The sequence below is a fragment of the Salvelinus alpinus genome, chromosome 13, assembly GCF_045679555.1.
Source record: "Salvelinus alpinus chromosome 13, SLU_Salpinus.1, whole genome shotgun sequence".
In the NCBI taxonomy this organism is placed as follows: domain Eukaryota; kingdom Metazoa; phylum Chordata; class Actinopteri; order Salmoniformes; family Salmonidae; genus Salvelinus; species Salvelinus alpinus.
In genome coordinates, this window is record NC_092098.1 from 1,293,998 (window position 1) to 1,313,671 (window position 19,674).

At 43.6% G+C, this 19,674-nt stretch overlaps 1 protein-coding gene across 3 annotated transcripts in view; it reads right to left on the minus strand.

Moving 5' to 3' along the window:
* Positions 1–2,325: 2,325 nt before the first annotated feature.
* Positions 2,326–19,674, minus strand: part of LOC139536793 (integrin alpha-X-like) — a 65,361-nt gene continuing 48,012 nt past the window's right edge. For 2 of the 3 annotated variants that reach the window (XM_071337417.1, XM_071337419.1), the window contains 13 exons: positions 16,209–16,337; positions 15,409–15,476; positions 15,175–15,307; positions 13,551–13,664; positions 13,393–13,472; positions 13,129–13,215; positions 12,973–13,033; positions 12,738–12,839; positions 12,354–12,425; positions 12,128–12,235; positions 5,689–5,790; positions 5,178–5,288; positions 2,326–4,931 (listed from right to left, as the gene is read on the minus strand). In XM_071337417.1, the coding sequence (XP_071193518.1) occupies positions 4,794–4,931; positions 5,178–5,288; positions 5,689–5,790; positions 12,128–12,235; positions 12,354–12,425; positions 12,738–12,839; positions 12,973–13,033; positions 13,129–13,215; positions 13,393–13,472; positions 13,551–13,664; positions 15,175–15,307; positions 15,409–15,476; positions 16,209–16,337 (1,305 nt within the window). In that variant the 3' untranslated portion in view covers positions 2,326–4,793. The remainder of the gene's footprint in view (positions 4,932–5,177; positions 5,289–5,688; positions 5,791–12,127; positions 12,236–12,353; positions 12,426–12,737; positions 12,840–12,972; positions 13,034–13,128; positions 13,216–13,392; positions 13,473–13,550; positions 13,665–15,174; positions 15,308–15,408; positions 15,477–16,208; positions 16,338–19,674) is intronic. The other variant, XM_071337418.1, reaches the window with a different exon arrangement.

Genomic DNA, 19,674 nt, shown 5'->3' on the forward strand with positions numbered 1-19,674 from the left:
AAAGACAGTTATATTAACCCATTAAGCACTGACAAAGAAATGGATGAAAGGAATTGTACAGTATATGAAAGACATTATATCCTAAAAAGTGTAACTTAATATTGTCCACAAAAGGAATGCCGCTGCCTCAATTCTGTGAAGCTCGCTACTCTGATGGCTGTGGCTCAACACAAAGGATTTCAGATAGGCCTTGTTAATCAGAGGCCTTGTTAATCACAGTGCAGATAAGTACCTGAGGAGATAGTTGCACCAGAGGGGTTCAGCAGGTTTGGGCTGCGTTCCGATTCTCTACCCTTCTCCAGAAGTGTGCACGTGTTCACTACCCCCATGCATTGGATTTGGTCAAGCATGGCTGGAGGCAGGGGCAATTTTAGCATGTGAATCTTGATGGGGCAAACTAAAACATTACATTTTTTATATTTTAATGCATGCCAGCAAAGCCACTACACAATACATTAATTGCACTATAACGGTGACAAACGGTGCCCACAAACTGTAGGGCCTACATACAGCTTTCCCAACAGCAGAGCTTTCCTTTCAGCACCATGGAGTGAATCCTTACCACCGCTACACCTGGCTTTCAGCGGAGACTTGTCTGGCAGCGAAACAATTCATTCAGCCTCATATACTGCCTTTTTAGAAAACATAGCTGATATGGCTGACTTCCTTAAACAAATGTGGTTTCTACTGACAATTGAGCCGTACAAACTATTGCATAAGGGAACCTACGAGAGGATAAGAGGAAATCCGTAATTTCGTTTAAGACATTCTTGAGCGAGCTAGGACGGATGTAGTCAAAACTATTTGTTCAGCACTTTTGAAATGTATAGTGACAGAATTCAGAACATGGGATGTTCTTGCAGTATTCTCCCTGTACACCAAGTCAGAACCGTAGGACAAATAAAGGGGGCATATTAACAGATAATGAAAGTTCTTACAATATTCTATGATTACATTTCTCTAAACAGGTTACATGTGCACCAAGTCAGAACAATAGGTAAGTTATGAGGGATATTACATAATTTATGCAGCAGCATACATTTTTGGACTCACCTTGTGCTGTGCTCCCTTGAGCAGGAAGGTGGCGCGGCTGTCCTTGTAGGCTCTAGAAAAATCTCAACTTGGAATTCCGCGTTGGATGACTATTCAAAATTATTTTCCCAGTCGGAGCTAGTTTTATCCGAGTTCCCAGTTGTCTTGAACTCACTGAAGTCGTAGATTTCCGAGTTTCCAGGTGTTTTGAACGTGGCAGAAGTCATGCTGTATTGACAGCATAGCCAATGTATTAAAACCTTTCTGGCCCATGGTGTTAGCCCCTTTTTCGTGATATCCAATTGGTAATTAGGATATTGTCTCATCGCTGCAACTCCCTTACGGACTAGACTAAGGTTGAGAGCCAAGCCACACTGCTTCTTGACACACTGCTCGGTTAACCCGGAAGCCAGCTGCACCAATGTGTTAGAGGAAACAACCGAAGTCAGCTTGCAGGTGCCTGGCTGCCACAAGGACTTGCTAGAGCACGATGAGACAAGGACATCCCAGCCGGCCAAACCGTCCCCTAACCTGGACGACGCTGGGCCAATTGTGCGCCGCCTCATGGGTCTCCCGGTCACAGCCGGCTGTAACACAGCCTGGGATCAGACCAGGGGCTGCACTGGCGCATTTATGGCCGATGAGCATCGATACGTTTTACCTATAATTTCTCTTCATATGTCAAGGATCAAAAAGGATTTGCCTTTGGATTGCCGACGATGACTGCTTGTCTAGCTTGATAGCTACGATTTTGAAAGTATTTTCTTTATGTAACCAGGCAAGTCAGTTAAGAACAAATGCTTATTTCCAATGATGGCCAAACCATAACCCGGAACGGCGCTGGGCCAATTGTGCATCGCCCTATGGGACTCCCAATCACAGCTGGTTGTGATACACCCTGGAAATGAACCAGGGTCTGTAGTGATTCCTCTAGCACTGAGAGTGCCTTAAACCGCTGCACCACTCAGGAGCCCAATGTATGATGTTGACATGATCAGTCCAATCAAAGCTACGGTAGATATAACTTGATTTGACGTAATTTTACCTGTGGCCAATGACCTTGAGCCTTCTTGGATGGGCACTTCTAATGTAACTCTATGGCAGCACCCAAGGGGCTTGAATTTTCGAGCTCTACCCGTAGATTTTGCGGTGACGTAGTTTCTCCATGAGTGACAGAACACTGAGCCAATCACAGCGCAACTAGAGAACATTACGCTCCGTATTTTCCGCTGGCTGCCCCACCACCACAGAAAGCACTGAGCTAGGCTGAAATAAAGCAAAAAAGAGACCATGTTTGTATGCAGCTTTATTAACTCAATAATTTTTTTATTTTACATTGTTTGCAAACTGATCTGTGACACATATTAATGCCAAAATAACATGCAAAACAGGCAACAAAAAAAACTGGTTTCCACCATAATCCTCATACCAATCCATTCCTTTTAGATATGAGTGCACACTTCGAGATGTATGAGTGCACACTTCGGGAGAGAATCATAATGTAGGCATGGTGTTCTACAGAGGTATCAGAAAGGCTAAGGTGGCTGGGTGGGTCAGCCCAGAATACAGCTACAGCAGTGGAGGCTCCTCAGAGGAGGAAGGGGAGGACCATCCTCCTCAGTGAATTTGATAAAAAATTTAATTGTAAAACATTTAAAAATGTATCCTTTAGATAAAACTATACTAAATATAACCACGTCACCAAATAATTGATTAAAACACTATTTTGCAAAGGTCTACAGTAGCCAGAACGGCACTCTGTAGGGTAGAACCATGGTGTAGCCGGAGGATAGCTACCTTCCGTCCTACTCTGGGTACATTGACTTCAATACAAAACCTAAGAGGCTCATGGGTCTCAACCCAAGTCCTACATAGACTTACACAGTAATTATGAAAACTTCCGGAGGACGTCCAGCAGCCTGTCAGAGCTCTTGCAGCATGAACTGACATGTTATCCACCCAATCAAAGGATCAGATAATTAATATAGTACTGTAAGCATAAGCTGCAGCTAGCTAGCACTGCAGTGCATAAAATGTGATGAGTATTTGACTCAAAGAGAGAAAAAGACAATAATTAGCTACTGAAACACCCTGCTCAAACAGAGGGATGCTATGTTAGCTAGAGCCTCTACAGGATCGCCACCCCATGCCGGTTGAGCTAACGTGCGCTAATGTGATTAGCATGTCATTGTAAGTAACAAGAACCTTTCCCAGGACATAGACATGTTTTATATGGGTAGAAAGCGTAAAGTCGTGTTAATCTAACTGCACTGTCCAATTTACAGTAGCTGTTACAGTGAAATAATACCATGTTATTGTTTGAGGAGAGTGCACAGTTATGAACTTGAACAAGTATCAATAAACCAATTAGGCACATTTGGGCAGACTTGATACAACATTTTGAACAATAATGCAATGGTTCATTGGATCAGTCTAAAACTTTGCACATACACTGCTGCCATTGAGTGGCCAAAATCTAAATTGCACCTAGTCCCCTAAGCCCTTCTCTTGCGTTTCAAAGATGATTTAAAAAAATATATAAATTTTTATTTTAAACATGTTTTTTTCTTTGTATTATCTTTTACCAGATCTAATGTGTTATATTCTCCTACATTAATTTCACATTTCCACAAATTTCTAAGTGTTTCCTTTCAAATGGTATCAAGAATATGCATATCCTTCCTTCAGGTCCTGAGCTACAGGCAGTTAGATTTGGGTATGTTATTTTAGGCGAAAATTTGTAAAAAGTGTCCGATCCTTAAGAGACTAGCTGGCTATGACTTTCCAACACAACACTGGAACTCTTCCAAGTCAAGGTAAGCTTATGGTATTACTAATTTATTGCCACCAAGGCCCACCGGTGTAACTGCTTATGGCCTCCCGAGTGGCGCAGTGGTCTAAGGCACTGCATTACAGTGCTAGAGGCGTCACTACAGACCCAGGTTCAATACCTGGGCTGTATCGGGAGTATTGGCCGTGATCGGGAGTCCCTTAGGGCGGCACACAATTGGCCCAGGGTCATCTGGGTTAGGGGAGGAGTTGGCCGGGGGGACTTTACAAGGCCGTCATTGTAAATAAGAATTTGTTCTTTACTGACTTGCCTAGTTAAATAAAGGTTACATTTAAAAAAAATACTGACTGTACACTAACGTTACTGCATGATTGTAGCAGGTTTACTAACACGTTAGTTCTATTAGCTATTGGCTGTGTGTAGCGGTTTGGCTTGGAAAGCTTTTTTCACCTGGTCACATGCAGTTGATGTGCATTGGAGTCCGCAAGTGAAGGGAAGAGGTGAGAGGAGGAGAGTGCATGGATGCGAGAAGGAATACAATACAACGTGGCTGCTATGAAAGTGAACTGTGTTTACGCGTGATCAGGGGTGTATTTCAACAGAATCGGCGGAATGAACACGCTTGTTAAACGGGAAAAAACGGGGGAAAACATACTTGAATTTGTCCAATAGAAACTTTTGTTTGCAAATGTTGGACTAGATGTTGTAGCAGCTAGATGAAGGCAAGAGTGTGCAAGGTGTCACTGTCTGTCACTGTCTGTCACAAATGTGTCTCTTGACCTGTGTGCACCTACATTGTAAGCTTTCATTCATAGGCTATCATGTAGTAGCCTAAACCTATCCGATGTTACATTGCGCTGGGTGAATGGAGTATGAATGACAGTCATCCGATATGCTGTAATAGAAATAAGGCCATGCTCATGAAAAAAATCTTCCTCCCTCAACTTAAACGGCACTGACCGCCACTGGGCTACAGGGTGTTCTCCCCCAATGGGGTAATATCAGCGGTCAGACCACGTTCATCATCAGGGGCTGCAGTCCGACCAGGAACAGCTGTACTATAATCTACACCACCAGAGGCAATTCTTCTGCTCTTGAAAAAGCCCTTCTGAGAAAAAAAGCAACAATCTTTAGTCAATATATATTTATATGGTTGGATGATGTATACATAATGTTGTTCGTACAGACAGACAGCCTTGGAGAGGGAATAGGGTGTCACCTCACACTCCCTCCTCCCCACGCCAGAACCACTGAAGCAGACAGGGTTAGGATTGTGGTTGCGGTTGGGGTTGAACTGGGATGCGGACATGAGGCTAGGGTTATGTTAGGATTTAGGGTTAGAGGAGTGTCTCACCTTGTAGAGAACCGCAGAGATTATCGTCAGTAGCAACAGTGAAAACACAACACTGATAGAAGCAATGAGAGCAGTGTGGGATTCAGGTGTTGTCTCCAGAATGGACAGAATCTAGAAGAGAGATATGATGGAGTGAGTGGAAGAAATAAGAACGATCATTGTCATGAAGCCCACCTGTCCCAATCCCATTAGAAGTTTAGAAGGAGAAAGTGTAGGCCTTATAGAAATAATGCACTCAAATTGAAAATCACGAAAGAAAATAATATGCATTTCTATCAGCCTAATCGAGGTGGAGATTACATCTCACATTCCAATGTTTGAATTTGTAAACAAGACTGCATGGGATTCCTCTTAACGCGACTCCATGCAACCAATGGCAATGTCCACTTCAGGTATAATGCTTGTGGATTTGACAGCTCTAACGCAGTTCCAACAACCACTATGCAGATGTGGGCTAAAGAGGATCTGATGGAATAGAGCTCTTAGAGAGCATTTGAAATGATTGGCTCACCTTCACACTCTGAGAACCAACGACAGGGTACTGGGAGTAGACACTCTGGTCGAAGGACAGCGACCCCCAACTGACCACCTCCACCTCCTGCACCGCTGAACCCTGGGAAACAAACAACACTACTGAAACTCAACCACAACAACTCATAACGTGAATCTCGGCCTCGATTCAATCAGATGGAGCGCTGTGTTGGAGGTGGAACTGCGGTAGAAGCTGACGAATAGGTGAGCGGCTGCTCTTGTGTGTGTCACAAACCACTCCCTTCCGTATTATCCCTACCGTGTTAGAAGTTCAAAATGGCGATAGAAAGTGTAGGGCTCGATTCAATCCGTATCGCCGAAGTTCATCGCTATAGCACGATAGAAATTTGAAAGGCAATGATCCTGCAATAGCGGAGACCACATTCACGGTAAATGCTGCATATGTTGGCACAATCAGGAATTACCTTTAAGGGGAGTGTAGCACCTATTTCTGAGAAGCCCCGGAGCCAGGCTTTCTTTGGAGGCTGTGGATTGTGCTCAATGGGATTATAAATGTTTCTTGCAATAGCTAGCTATTCTCTTCCTCCGTTTCTGAATGAATTTGTGGCTATTTCTTTCCTGCTGGCAAAATAAGTGAGCTAGATTTTGTTTGTGTTCTGCCATATGTCGATAACATAGTTAGGTTTGTCACTGGTATGGGCTACTAAATATCCTAAACCCAGCCAGCTAGACAGTCATAGATCGTAAGGGTGTCAACATGTGAATATTGTAGAAAAATTCTCACAGCCGTTTTCCATGTACATTAGGCTACAGGTAATATGTTCCTCCACCGTGTGAGTCATATAAATTATGATCTTTCTGGCCGTCTTCTTGGTTTTAGTATATGTGAGGAGCTCCGAGCACTGCCATTTATACATTGATAAAACCTATTGAGAAGAACTAGGTAAATGAGTAATCCGTTTGGGGAAGGGGATTGTAAATACACTTAGCAATTGTTTTAGATGATTTTTCCTTATGATCCCTGCAGATTAATGTGAAACCAGTCAAATGGAAGCAAACTTTTCCACAGCGAGGTAGGCTATAAATAGCTGTGCCTTTATTCAGAAATGTTATTGTATGCCCTAGTAATTTTTGCAGGGAGGAATTTTTGGAGGCCCGGGCTGTTGTCAGTTATATTTAATAATTTGTATCATGTTAAATATTAGCCACTATTGGGAGCCACCGTCAGTATTACACACATACATTTATAACTGTCACTTTAGTGTTCGTTTCCTTCAGTTTGTAGCCTACATTTATAACTGTTAATGTAGTGTTAGTTTCCTTCAATTTGTAGCCTACATTTATAACTGTCACTTTAGTGTTCGTTTCCTTCAGTTTGTAGCTTACATTTATAACTGTTAATGTAGTGTTAGTTTCCTTCAGTTTGTAACCTACATTTATAACTGTTAGTTTCCTTCAGTTTGTATCCTACATTTATAACTGTTGTTAGTTTCCTTCAGTTTGTATCCTACATTTATAACTGTTAGTTTCCTTCAGTTTGTATCCTACATTTATAACTGTTAGTTTCCTTCAGTTTGTAACCTACATTTATAACTGTTAGTTTCCTTCAGTTTGTATCCTACATTTATAACTGTTAGTTTCCTTCAGTTTGTAGCCTACATTTATAACTGTTAGTTTCCTTCAGTTTGTAGCCTACATTTATAACTGTCACTTTAGTGTTCGTTTCCTTCAATTTGTATCCTACATTTATAACTGTCACTTTAGTGTTAGTTTCCTTCAATTTGTATCCTACATTTATAACTGTCACTTTAGTGTTCGTTTCCTTCAATTTGTAGCCTACATTTATAAACTGTCACTTTAGTGTTAGTTTCCTTCAATTTGTAGCCTACATTTAGCATCATTCCATTCTGTTTACCTTTCTTTCCTCTGTCACATCTGTGTACTTGTTATTGATGGTGCGTAGCAATGGATCATATCAGGCTAACGTTGTGCAATAATTGGGGATATGTAGGCTATTTGAATCGTTATGAAACTCAGACTACATGTAGTAGCTGAAACCTGGAACCTGGCGCACGGTTCAGGACGACTAGACCGTTGTCATGCATTTCAATAATTAGTGTAAATCTATAGGACTATTGTCCAACCTCTATTGTCCACTTTCCAATATTTCATGCATTGAACATTAATATGGCGACTTTCAGGATGAATCAAACCACCTTATTTTTTATGATTCATACTAACCCTAAAATGTGTCTAAACAAGAGTATCAGAGTCTTTTTTTCCCTACCAGTTGGTGCTGAAACGGAGACAAATATTCATATATTTAGATGTTCTCTTTTATTGATCTCTATATTCTGAACCCTTTCTCTCTATGTTATTCCAGTGAGTCTGTCACCAAAATTCTAATTAATAGGTACACTTTAAGGGATGGCTTAAGATAAATGTAGCCGAAGTCTACGCCCCTTTGTCGGGATTGGCCAACAGTACTACTCCTAGTAGGAGTGGGAACTATCGATGGGATTCTTCAATTAAGTGTTTATAGTCATTCAACGATAGACAACTAGTTCTCATATATATTTTTTAACTGCACCAAACGTTTTAGTTAGATGTAAAATTGCGCAATTGAGACCTCCCCAGCAAAAACAGATTCCTTGATATATCTTAGATTAATTCTGACTATTTAGAGGAAGTGTATACTGGCTACGTTGTTGCTATGGCATCTCAAGAGGGACAAACAGTAATATTGCAGCTTTTTTTTTTCAAGCAACGGTATTTCAAAGGAGTATGAGAGGCACAGACATGCACTTTGCCTAGCCAAGTTCTGCTAGGAGCAAACCGAACCTAGTTTGAGGGCTCCTTAAACATCTTAGGGCTTAGTGCCTTGTTTTCTATATTTCCGCCTGAATGATGTACCCAAAGTAAACTGCCTGTTGCTCAGGCCCTGAAGCCAGGATAAGCATAAAATTGGTACCATTGGAAAGAAGACACCTTGCACTTTGTAGAAATGTTAAAATAATGTAGGAGAATATAACAAAATAGATATGGTAGGAGAAAATCCAAAGAAAAACCAACCAGAATTTTTTTTTAAAGAAAGACCATCCTCTTAGAATGGCAAGTATAAGGTCATACTGAAAATTAGCTCCCTGGATGCAATTCATATGGCTTCCACAGGGTGTCTGCAGTCTATGTTCAAGGTTTCAGGCTTATAATTTCAAAAACGAATAAGAAATATACGTTTTAGTACAGGGACAACGTCTTGGAGATTCCTGTTTATGCGCGCCATGAAGACAGGACGCACCTGCTATTGAACATACTGCTTTCTGTAAGAAATATTATAGTTTGATTACATTTTAGGGTATCTGAGGAGTAAATAGAGACGTATTTTGACATGTTGAAACAAAGTTTAGGGGGAGATTTTCGGATTCCTTTCTCTGCACGTTGAACGAGTGGATTACTGAAATCGATTGCGCCGTGCAGTTAGATGAACAAGAATGTAAGCCTTCAACCGATATAAGACACTTATATGTACCTAAATGTTTAATATTCATAATTTTAGGATTATTTATTTGAATTGCGCGCCCTCCAGTTTCACCGGAAATTGTCCCGCCAGCGGGACACCTAGCCCTAATTACACTCAGTTTTTCACAATTCCTGACATTTAATTCTAGTAAACATTCCCTGTCTTAGGTCAGTTAGGATCACCACTTTATTTTAAGAATGTAAAATGTCAGAATAATAGTAGAGAGAATTATTTATTTCAGCTTGTATTTCTTTCATCACATTCCCAGTGGGTCAGAAGTTTACATGCACTCAATTAGTATTTGGTAGCATTGCCTTTAAATTGTTTAACTTGGGTCAAACGTTTCGGGTAGCCTTCCACAATAAGTTGGGTGAATTTTGGCCCATTCCTCCTGACAGAGCTGGTGTAACTGAGTCAGGTTTATAGGCCTCCTTACTCGCACATGCTTTTTCAGTTCTGCCCACAAATTTTCTATGGGATTGAGGTCAGGGCTTTGTGATGGCCACTCCAATACCTTGACTTTGTTGTCCTTAAGCCATTTTGCCACAACTTTGGAAGTATGCTTGGGGTCATTGTCCATTTGAAAGACACATTTGCAACCAAGCTTTAACTTCTGACTGATGTCTTGAGATGTTGCTTCAATATATCCACATCATTTTCCTTCCTCATGAGGCCATCTGTTTTGTGAAGTGCACCAGTCCCTCCTGCAGCAAAGCACCCCCCACAACATGATGCTGCCACCCCCGTGCTTCACGGTTGGGATGGTGTTCTTCGGCTTGCAAGCATCCCCCCTTTTCCTCCAAACATAACGATGGTCATTATGGCCAAACAGTTCTATTTTTGTTTCATCAGACCAGAGGACATTTCTCTAAAAAGTACGATCTTTGCCCCATGTGCAGTTGCAAACCGTAGTCTGGCTTTTTTATGGCGGTTTTGGAGCAATGGCTTCTTCCTTGCTGAGCGGACTTTCAGTTTATGTCAATATAGGACTCGTTTTACTCTGGATATAGATACTTTTGTACCTGTTTCCTCCAGCATCTTCACAAGGTCATTTGCTGTTGTTCTGGGATTGATTTGCACTTTTCGCATCAAAGTACGTTCATCTCTAGGAGACAGAACGCGTCTCCTTCCTGAGCGGTATGACGGCTGCATGGTCCCATTGTGTTTATACTTTCGTACTAATGTTTGCACAGATGAACGTGGTACCTTCAGGCGTTTGGAAATTGCTCCCAAGGATGAACCAGACTTGTGGAGGTCTACAATTTATTTTCTGAGGTCTTGGATGATTTCTTTGGATTTTCCCATGATGTCAAGCAAAGAGGCACTGAGTTTGAAGGTAGGCCTTGAAATACATCCACAGGTACACCTCCAATTTACTCAAATGATGTCAACTAGCCTATCAGAAGCTTCTAAAACCATGACATCATTTTCTGGAATTTTCCAAGCTGTTTAAAGGCACAGTCAACTTAGTGCATGTAAACTTCTGACCCACTGGAATTGTGATACAGTGAATTATAAGTGAAATAATCTGTCTGTAAACAATTGTTGGAAAAATTACTTGTGTCATGCACAAAGTAGATGTCGTAACCGACATGCCAAAACTATAGTTTGTTAACAAGAAATTTGTGGAGTGGTTGAAAAATGAGTTTTAATGACTCCAACCTAAGTGTATATAAACTTCCGACTTCAACTATATGTGAGAATGATGTTCATTGACTACAGCTCAGCATTCAACACTATAGTGCCCAAGAAGCTCATCACTAAGCTAAGGACCATGGGACGAAACACCTCCCTCTGTAACTGAATCCTGGACTTCCTGATGGGCCGCCCCCCGGTGGTAAGGGTAGGCAACAACACGTCTGCCACACTGATCATCAACACTGGGGCCCCTCGGGGGTCTGTACTTAGTCCCCTCCTGTAATCCCTGTTCACCCACGACTGCGTGGCCAAACATGACTCCAACATCATCATTAAGTTTACTGACGACACAGGGAGTATCCTGTGGACTACAGGAAAATGCAGGCCGAACAGGCCCCCATTAACATCAACTGGGCTGTAGTGGAGCGGGTCGAGAGTTTCAAGTTCCTTGGTGTCCACATCACCAACGATCTATCATGGTCCAAAACACACCAAGACAAAGCACACGACAAAACCTTTTCCCCCTCAGGAGACTGAAATGATTTGGCATGGATCCCCAGATCTTCAAAAAGTTATACAGCTGCACCATCGAGAACATCCTGACCGGTTGCATCACCGCCTGGTATAGACTGTTTTCTCTGCTACCGCACGGGAAGCGGTACCGGAGCGCCAAGTCTTGGACCAAAAGGCTCCTTCACAGCTTCTATCCCCAAGCCATAAGACTGCTGAACAATCAATCAAATGGCCACCGGACTATTACATAGACCCCCCCCCCCCCCCCCCCCATTTGTTTTGTACACTGCTGCTTCTCGCTGTTTATTATCTATGCATAGTCACTTCACCCCTACCTACATGTACAAATTACCTCTAACCTGTACCCCCGCACACTGACTCGGCACCGGTACCCCCTGTATATAGCCTCGTTATTGTTATTTTATTGTGTTACTTTTTATTATTTTTTACTTTCGTTTATTTGGTAAATATTTTCTTAACTCTTCTTGAACTGCACTGTTGGTTAAGGGCTTGTAAGTAAGCATTTCACGGTAAGGTCTACACTTGTTGAGTTCGGCGCATGTGACAAATAAAGTTTGATTTGATTTGATTTGACACTGCCAAAACAACCGCTATGCGGGTGTCGTCTGACGCGGACCTGATAGAACCTAGCCCCTCATCTGCTTGACATGGACCCATACCAGAGCAATCTATATACGGCTGCCTCATCTAGCCCCATACAACACCTATGCTTACATACATTGTTCAACAACATGAAACGTATGTATGAAGTTACGGTTATCCTCACCTCGGAGCTTCTACTGATATTCCCAACAAACTTGAAGATGGTTGGCTGATTGATGGATGACAGTCCTATGGTGCAGCCAAACAGATGACAGATGACCCCACTACAGTGCTGTGGTAGACCCAATCAGAAGGGTTAGAGTAGAAACGACTGTACTTGTAATGACAAGTGATTAGAGAAACACCCATGCTTCTATTTAGTTTATGTCTCTTTTAGAGGTCTATCTCACCTGATAAAACGGAGTGTTTTTTTCCTGTTTAGAGAATACCTCCTTTCTCTCACACGTTCCTCTGCTGTTATCCTTTGGCACAAACACAGACGTGCACGCAAAAATAAGAACACGTATAATACCAGAAGACATATGCAACTAACCAAATACCATATCCTGCCACTGGTACTTCATGCTGATTGACTGAGGAAAGTGCTGCTTGACTATTGTAGATGCTGTCAGATGACCTGCGTCTGCTACAGACCAGGCACACAACAAAAGGAAATGCTTCAAGTGAGTGAAACACGACGGTACTATCTAAACTTGCCCAATTAGAAAAACAAATTTTCGCTTCCAATGTTAAAAAAGGTGTACCCGAATGAAAAGGACCCAGGCTGCACTCACTGTTTGAAGAAGAGACACATTCCACTGGTAACCAGAGTCCAACTCCACTGGAATCACAAATGTAACATTGACCGGTGCGGCCACATTTCCTATATTCTCCACCTCAAGAGATGGAGATAGGACACAGGGAGATATAACAGGAAAGAAGTGTAATTGAAACACTAACCGATAAGAGATAGACATGTATACAGAACCAGTAGGCAGCAGTACCATGTACAGTATGATTTATCCCTACCATGTATATGTGCTCCAGAAGCTTGTTGTCTGGGAAAGTTATGTATTGGGAGGAGTATCCTCTGAAATATAACGATAAGTAAAGATCGTTTATCCTGCCTCAGTCACTATTGTCATATTGAAACTTTGTCTGAAGAGGAAAATTGTATGCACCCACCCTTTCACAACAATATTGATAGGAAGTTTGACATCTACAGAGGTGCTTGCATAGTTATCCTGAAGGGTGCCCTGTCCTTCATTATCACTGTAGGACAGAAGAATGAATACACAAACAGTGTTGACGTTTACCTTTGACACAAATTACGAACTACAAATTCTGATTAGATAGATGAATGGAATAGAGTAAAATAGAAAATAACAACTTCATTTCCCCCCCCCCCCCATCACTGGTTAAGTTCTATCCGTGGAGATGGTGACTCACGTAGTAACAAACACATTGAAAGCCAGTCTTTCTCTCAAACAGGATGGCTCATACACTGTGAATGACATCAACACTGTCACCTGGGGGAAGGGCAGAAACAGATCAAAATGTTTTCTCTCTCAGCTTTACAAAAATGCAGTAGGCTGAATGATATTTACCCGTGCCCCCTGTCTCAGGACATTAGAGCTGAGGGGACACACTGTGTGTGTGATGTTTTCTAGTTCTGTGGTGTTGGACACACACCAGACAGTCAACTGGCCTGGTCCTGATGGCTGTAACAGATTGAACATTTACCTGTGACATGATCAAAACCAAACTAAACCAGCTGATGAAAGCAAACACTTTATCATATCTCTATTCCTCCATCCTTGCCACCCCTATTCACAACTAAATCCATCCTTTCATCCCTCCATCCTTCCCACCCCTGCTCACAACTAAATCCATCCCATCCTTTCATCCCTCCATCCTTACCACCCCTGCTCACAACTAAATCCATCCCATCCTTTCATCCCTCCATCCTTACCACCCCTGCTCACAACTAAATCCATCCCGTCCTTTCATCCCTCCATCCTTACCACCCCTGCTCACAACTAAATCCATCCCGTCCTTTCATCCCTCCATCCTTACCACCCCTGCTCACAACTAAATCCATCCCTTCCTTTCATCCCTCCATCCTTACCACCCCTGCTCACAACTAAATCCATCCCGTTCTTTCATCCCTCCATCCTTACCACCCCTGCTCACAACTAAATCCATCCCTTCCTTTCATCCCTCCATCCTTACCACCCCTGCTCACAACTAAATCCATCCCGTCCTTTCATCCCTCCATCCTTACCACCCCTGCTCACAACTAAATCCATCCCTTTCTTTCATCCCTCCATCCTTCCCACCTCTGTTCACAACTAAATCCATCCTTTCATCCCTCCATCCTTCCCACAACTAAATCCATTGCATCCCTTCATACAGTATATCTCTATCGTTCATCCTTTCATCCCTCCATCATTCCCACCCCTGCTCACAACTAAATCCATTGCATCCCTTCATACAGTATATCTCTATCGTTCATCCTTTCATCCCTCCATCTTTCCCACCCCTGCTCACAACTAAATCCATCCCATCCTTTCATCCCTCCATCCTTCCCACCCCTGCTCACAACTAAATCCACCCCATCCTTTCATCCCTCCATCCTTCCCACCCATGCTCACAACTAAATCCATTGCATCCCTTCATACAGTATATTTCGATTGTTCATCCCTCCATCCTTGCTCACAACTAAATCCATCCCATCCTTTCATCCCTCCATCCTTCCCACCCCCGTTCACAACTAAATCCATCCCGTCCTTTCATCCCTCCATCCTTCCCACCCCTGCTCACAACTAAATCCATCCCATCCTTTCATCCCTCCATCCTTCCCACCTCTGCTCACAACTAAATCCATCCCATCCTTTCATCCCTCCATCCTTTTCCACCCCTGCTCACAACTAAATCCATCCCGTCCTTTCATCCCTCCATTCTTCCCAACCATGCTCACAACCAAATCCATTGCATCCCTTCATACAGTATATCTCTCTAGCGTTCATCCTTTCATCCCTCCATCATTCCCACCCCTGCTCACAACTAAATCAATCACATGCCTTCATACAGTATATCTCTATCGTTCATCCTTTCATCCCTCCATCCACCCTGCTCACAACTAAATCTCTCCATCACACCCCTTCATATATCTCTCTAGCCCTTCATCCTACACCTGCCTCCATCCCTCCCGACAGTGGTGGGTCTTACCCGTTTGGCACGAACGAAGGGTATGGAGGACGGGTGGACCAGTGTCAGCTCAGCCTCAGAGGAATCCTCTCCACTGTTAGCCACCTCTACAGACACTTCTACTGGGAAACCTTGGCTACACACCACCTCTGGACTGGAGGAGAGGAGAGAGCGAGAGAGAGGGAGAGAGAGACCGTTTAACAAACAGTTCAATTAATACAATGACAAATTGGACAAATATTTGACATATTTCACCTGGTGACATTGACTGATAAGTCAGAGACACACACATGGTCCTCGCCACAAACCTTCTCCAGCAAGATCTGAAAGAAACAATCACAAACTGCTGCAAAAACTTGTATTTTATTTCACCTTTATTTAACCAGGTAGGCTAGTTGAGAACAAGTTCTCATTTACAACTGTGACCTGGCCAAGATAAAGCACAGCAGTTCGACACATACAACAACACAGAGTTACACATGGAATAAACAAACATACAGTCAATAATACAGATGAAAAAGTCTATACACAGTGTATGCAAATGAGGTAAGATAAGGGAGGTAAGGCAATAAATAGGCCATGGTGGTGAAGTAATTACAATATAGCAATTAAACACTGGAGTGATAGATGTGCAAAAGATGAATGTGTAAGTAGATATACTGGGGTGCAAAGGAGCAAGATAAATAAATAAATGCAGTATGGTGATGAGGTAGTTGGATGGGCTATTTACAGATGGGCTATGTACAGGTGCAGTGATCTGTGAGCTGCTCTGACAGCTGGTGCTTAAAGTTAGTGAGGGAGATATGAGTCTCCAGCTTCAGTGATTTTTGCAGTTCGTTCCTGTCATTGGCAGCAGAGAACTGGAAGGAAAGGCGGCCAAAGTAGGAATTGGCTTTGGGGGTGACCAGTGAAATATACCTGCTTAAGCGCGTGCTACAGGTGGGTGCTGCTATGGTGACCAGTGAGCTGAGATAAGGCGGGGCTTTACCTAGCACATTCATAGACACACAACCAAATTACACACACGCACACAGACACACAAACAGAGCGCTCACCATGTGTGCAAAAGAGGTTGGGTTGTCTGGGCTCAGGACTGACTTCAGTCCTCCTGTCCCTGGTACCTCCAGGCCCTCCACAGCCAATTGAACAGACAGAGGCACCTCACGGTAGTCTGATATACAATCCTGGAGGACAGACCCAGAGAACACACCAAAACACTCCTCAAATAAACACCCCCAAAAACACACTAAGCATTTACCAAGTGCAGACAGACTGGGAATAGTGAGGTGTAAATGTGTAAATACAAACCCATACAAGTCGTACAACCATTGTGTGGTGTCTCCACAATGGTCGTATAATTGTGTTTTGTGCAGACATGAAATAAATGTCTGTCGTATCACACCCATTATGTCGAATGCATTGTACATTCACAATCACACATAATGACACATTTTTCACCTAGTCGACTCAGGGATTCGAGCCAGCGACTTTTCGGTTACTGGCCCAACGCTCTTAACCACTGGGCCAGCTGCACTGGGCCAGCTGCTTCCTCTGCCCCCCTGTACAACCTGAGTGTGTATGGAAAGCTAACTCTCTCTCCTCTGCTCTCATCCTTCTAGACCTATCGGCTGCCTTTGATACTGTGAACCATCAGATCCTCCTCTCCACCCCTCTCCGAGCTGGGCATCTTCGGCGCGGCCCACGCTTGGATTGCGTCCTACCTGACAGGTCGCTCCTACCAGGTGGCGTGGCGAGAATCTGTCTCCGCACCACGTGCTCTCACCACTGGTGTCCCCCAGGGCTCTGTTCTAGGCCCTCTCCTATTCTCGCTATACACCAAGTCACTTGGCTCTGTCATATCCTCACATGGTCTCTCCTATCATTGCTATGCAGACGACACACAATTAATCTTCTCCTTTCCCCCCTCTGATAACCAGGTGGTGAATCGCATCTCTGCATGTCTGGCAGACATATCAGTGTGGATGACGGATCACCACCTCAAGCTGAACCTCGGCAAGACGGAGCTGCTCTTCCTCCCGGGGAAGGACTGCCCGTTCCATGATCTCGCCATCACGGTTGACAACTCCATTGTGTCCTCCTCCCAGAGTGCTAAGAACCTTGGCGTGATCCTGGACAACACCCTGTCGTTCTCAACTAACATCAAGGCGGTGACCCGTTCCTGTAGGTTCATGCTCTACAACATTCGCAGAGTACGACCCTGCCTCACGCAGGAAGCGGCGCAGGTCCTAATCCAGGCACTTGTCATCTCCCGTCTGGATTACTGCAACTCGCTGTTGGCTGGGCTCCCTGCCTGTGCCATTAAACCCCTACAACTCATCCAGAACGCCGCAGCCCGTCTGGTGTTCAACTTTCCCAAGTTCTCTCACGTCACCCCGCTCCTCCGCTCTCTCCACTGGCTTCCAGTTGAAGCTCGCATCCGCTACAAGACCATGGTGCTTGCCTACGGAGCTGTGAGGGGAACGGCACCTCCGTACCTTCAGGCTCTGATCAGGCCCTACACCCAAACAAGGGCACTGCGTTCATCCACCTCTGGCCTGCTCGCCTCCCTACCTCTGAGGAAGTACAGTTCCCGCTCAGCCCAGTCAAAACTGTTCGCTGCTCTGGCACCCCAATGGTGGAACAAACTCCCTCACGACGCCAGGTCAGCGGAGTCAATCACCACCTTCCGGAGACACCTGAAACCCCACCTCTTTAAGGAATACCTAGGATAGGATAAAGTAATCCTTCTAACCCCCCCCCCCCCCCTTAAAAGAGTTAGATGCACTATTGTAAAGTGGTTGTTCCACTGGATATCATAAGGTGAATGCACCAATTTGTAAGTCGCTCTGGATAAGAGCGTCTGCTAAATGACTTAAATGTAAAATGTAAATGTATGGAGCCAACTACATACATGCAATATAATGTACACATACGCACCTAAAGGATGCACACAGGGACAAAACTCACATCAACATGCACTAATTTAAAATAAAATGTTATTTGTCACATGCACCTTTATACAACGGGTGTAGTCTTTACCGTGAAATGCTTACTTTTACAGTTTGGGGAAGGCCCTTTCCTGTTTCAGCATGACAATGCCCCCGTGCACTAAGCGAGGTCCATACAGAAATGGTTTGTCGAGATCGCTGTGGAAGAACTTGACTGGCCTACACAGAGCCCTGACCTCAACCCCATCGAACACCTTTGGGATGAATTGGAACGCCGACTGTGAGCCAGGCCTAATCGCCCAACATCAGTGCCCAATCTCACTAATGCTCTTGTGGCTGAATGAAAGCAAGTCCCCACAGCGATGATCCTACATCTAGTGGAAAGCCTTTCCAGAAGAGTGGAGGCTGGTATAAGCAGCAAAGGGGTGACCAACTCCATATTAATGCCCATGATTTTGGAATGAGATGTTCAACGAGCAGGTGTCCACATACTGTTGGTCATGTAGTGTATGTGTGTGGGTTTTGTGTGGAGTGTGTATGTATAGTCTTGTGAGTGTGCATAGAGTCAGTGCAAGATAGGGTCAGTGCAGATAGACGGAGTAACCATTACATTAACTACACTGAACAAAAATATAAACGCAACATGTAAAGCGTTGGACCCATGTTTCATGAGTTGATAAAAAAAATCCCAGAAATATTCCATATGCAGAAAAATCGTATTTCTTAGTTGTTGTTTTTTTACATCCCTGTTAATGAGCATTTATACTTTGCCAAGATAATCGATCCACCTGACAGGAGTGGCATATTAAGAAGCTGATTAAACAGCATGATCATTACACAGGTGCACCTTGTGCTGGGGGCAATAAAAGGCCACTTTAAAATGTGCAGTTTTGTCACACAACACAGTGCCACAGATAACTCGAGGTTTGAGGGAGCGTGCAATTGTCATACTGACTGCAGGAAGGTCCACCAGAGCTGATGCCAGAGAATTTAATGTTAATTTATCGACCATAAGCTGCCTCCAACTTTGTTTTAGAGAATTTGGCAGTACGTCCAACTGGCCCCCCAACCGCAGACCACGTGTAACCACACCAGCCCAGGACCTCCTGGCTTCTTCACCTATAATTTGGGATAATTTGTGGGGGTGTGTCTGTAATACCACCCTTTTCTGGTGAAAAACCCATTCTGATTGGCTGGGCCTGGCTCCCCAGTGGACCTTCCTCTGAGTATATCTTCCTCTGTAGTGCTTTGTGATCAAGGGTTGTGCAAGGGCCCATGTCAAATCGTTTCAGCTTCCTGAGGGGGGAGACGCGCTGTCCTTTAAAAAAAAAAAAAATGTAACCTTTATTTAACTAGGCAAGTCAGTTAAGAACTAATTCTTATTTTCAATGACGGCCTAGGAACATTCCGTTAACTGCCTTGTTCAGGGTCAGAACAACAGATTTTTACCTTGTCAGCTCAGGGATTCGATCTTGCAACCTTTCAGTTACAAGTCCAACACTCTACCCAGTAGGCTACCTGCCGCTGTCTATGAAAAGCATTTTCACATAGTTATTTCCCCTCTTGTCCATGT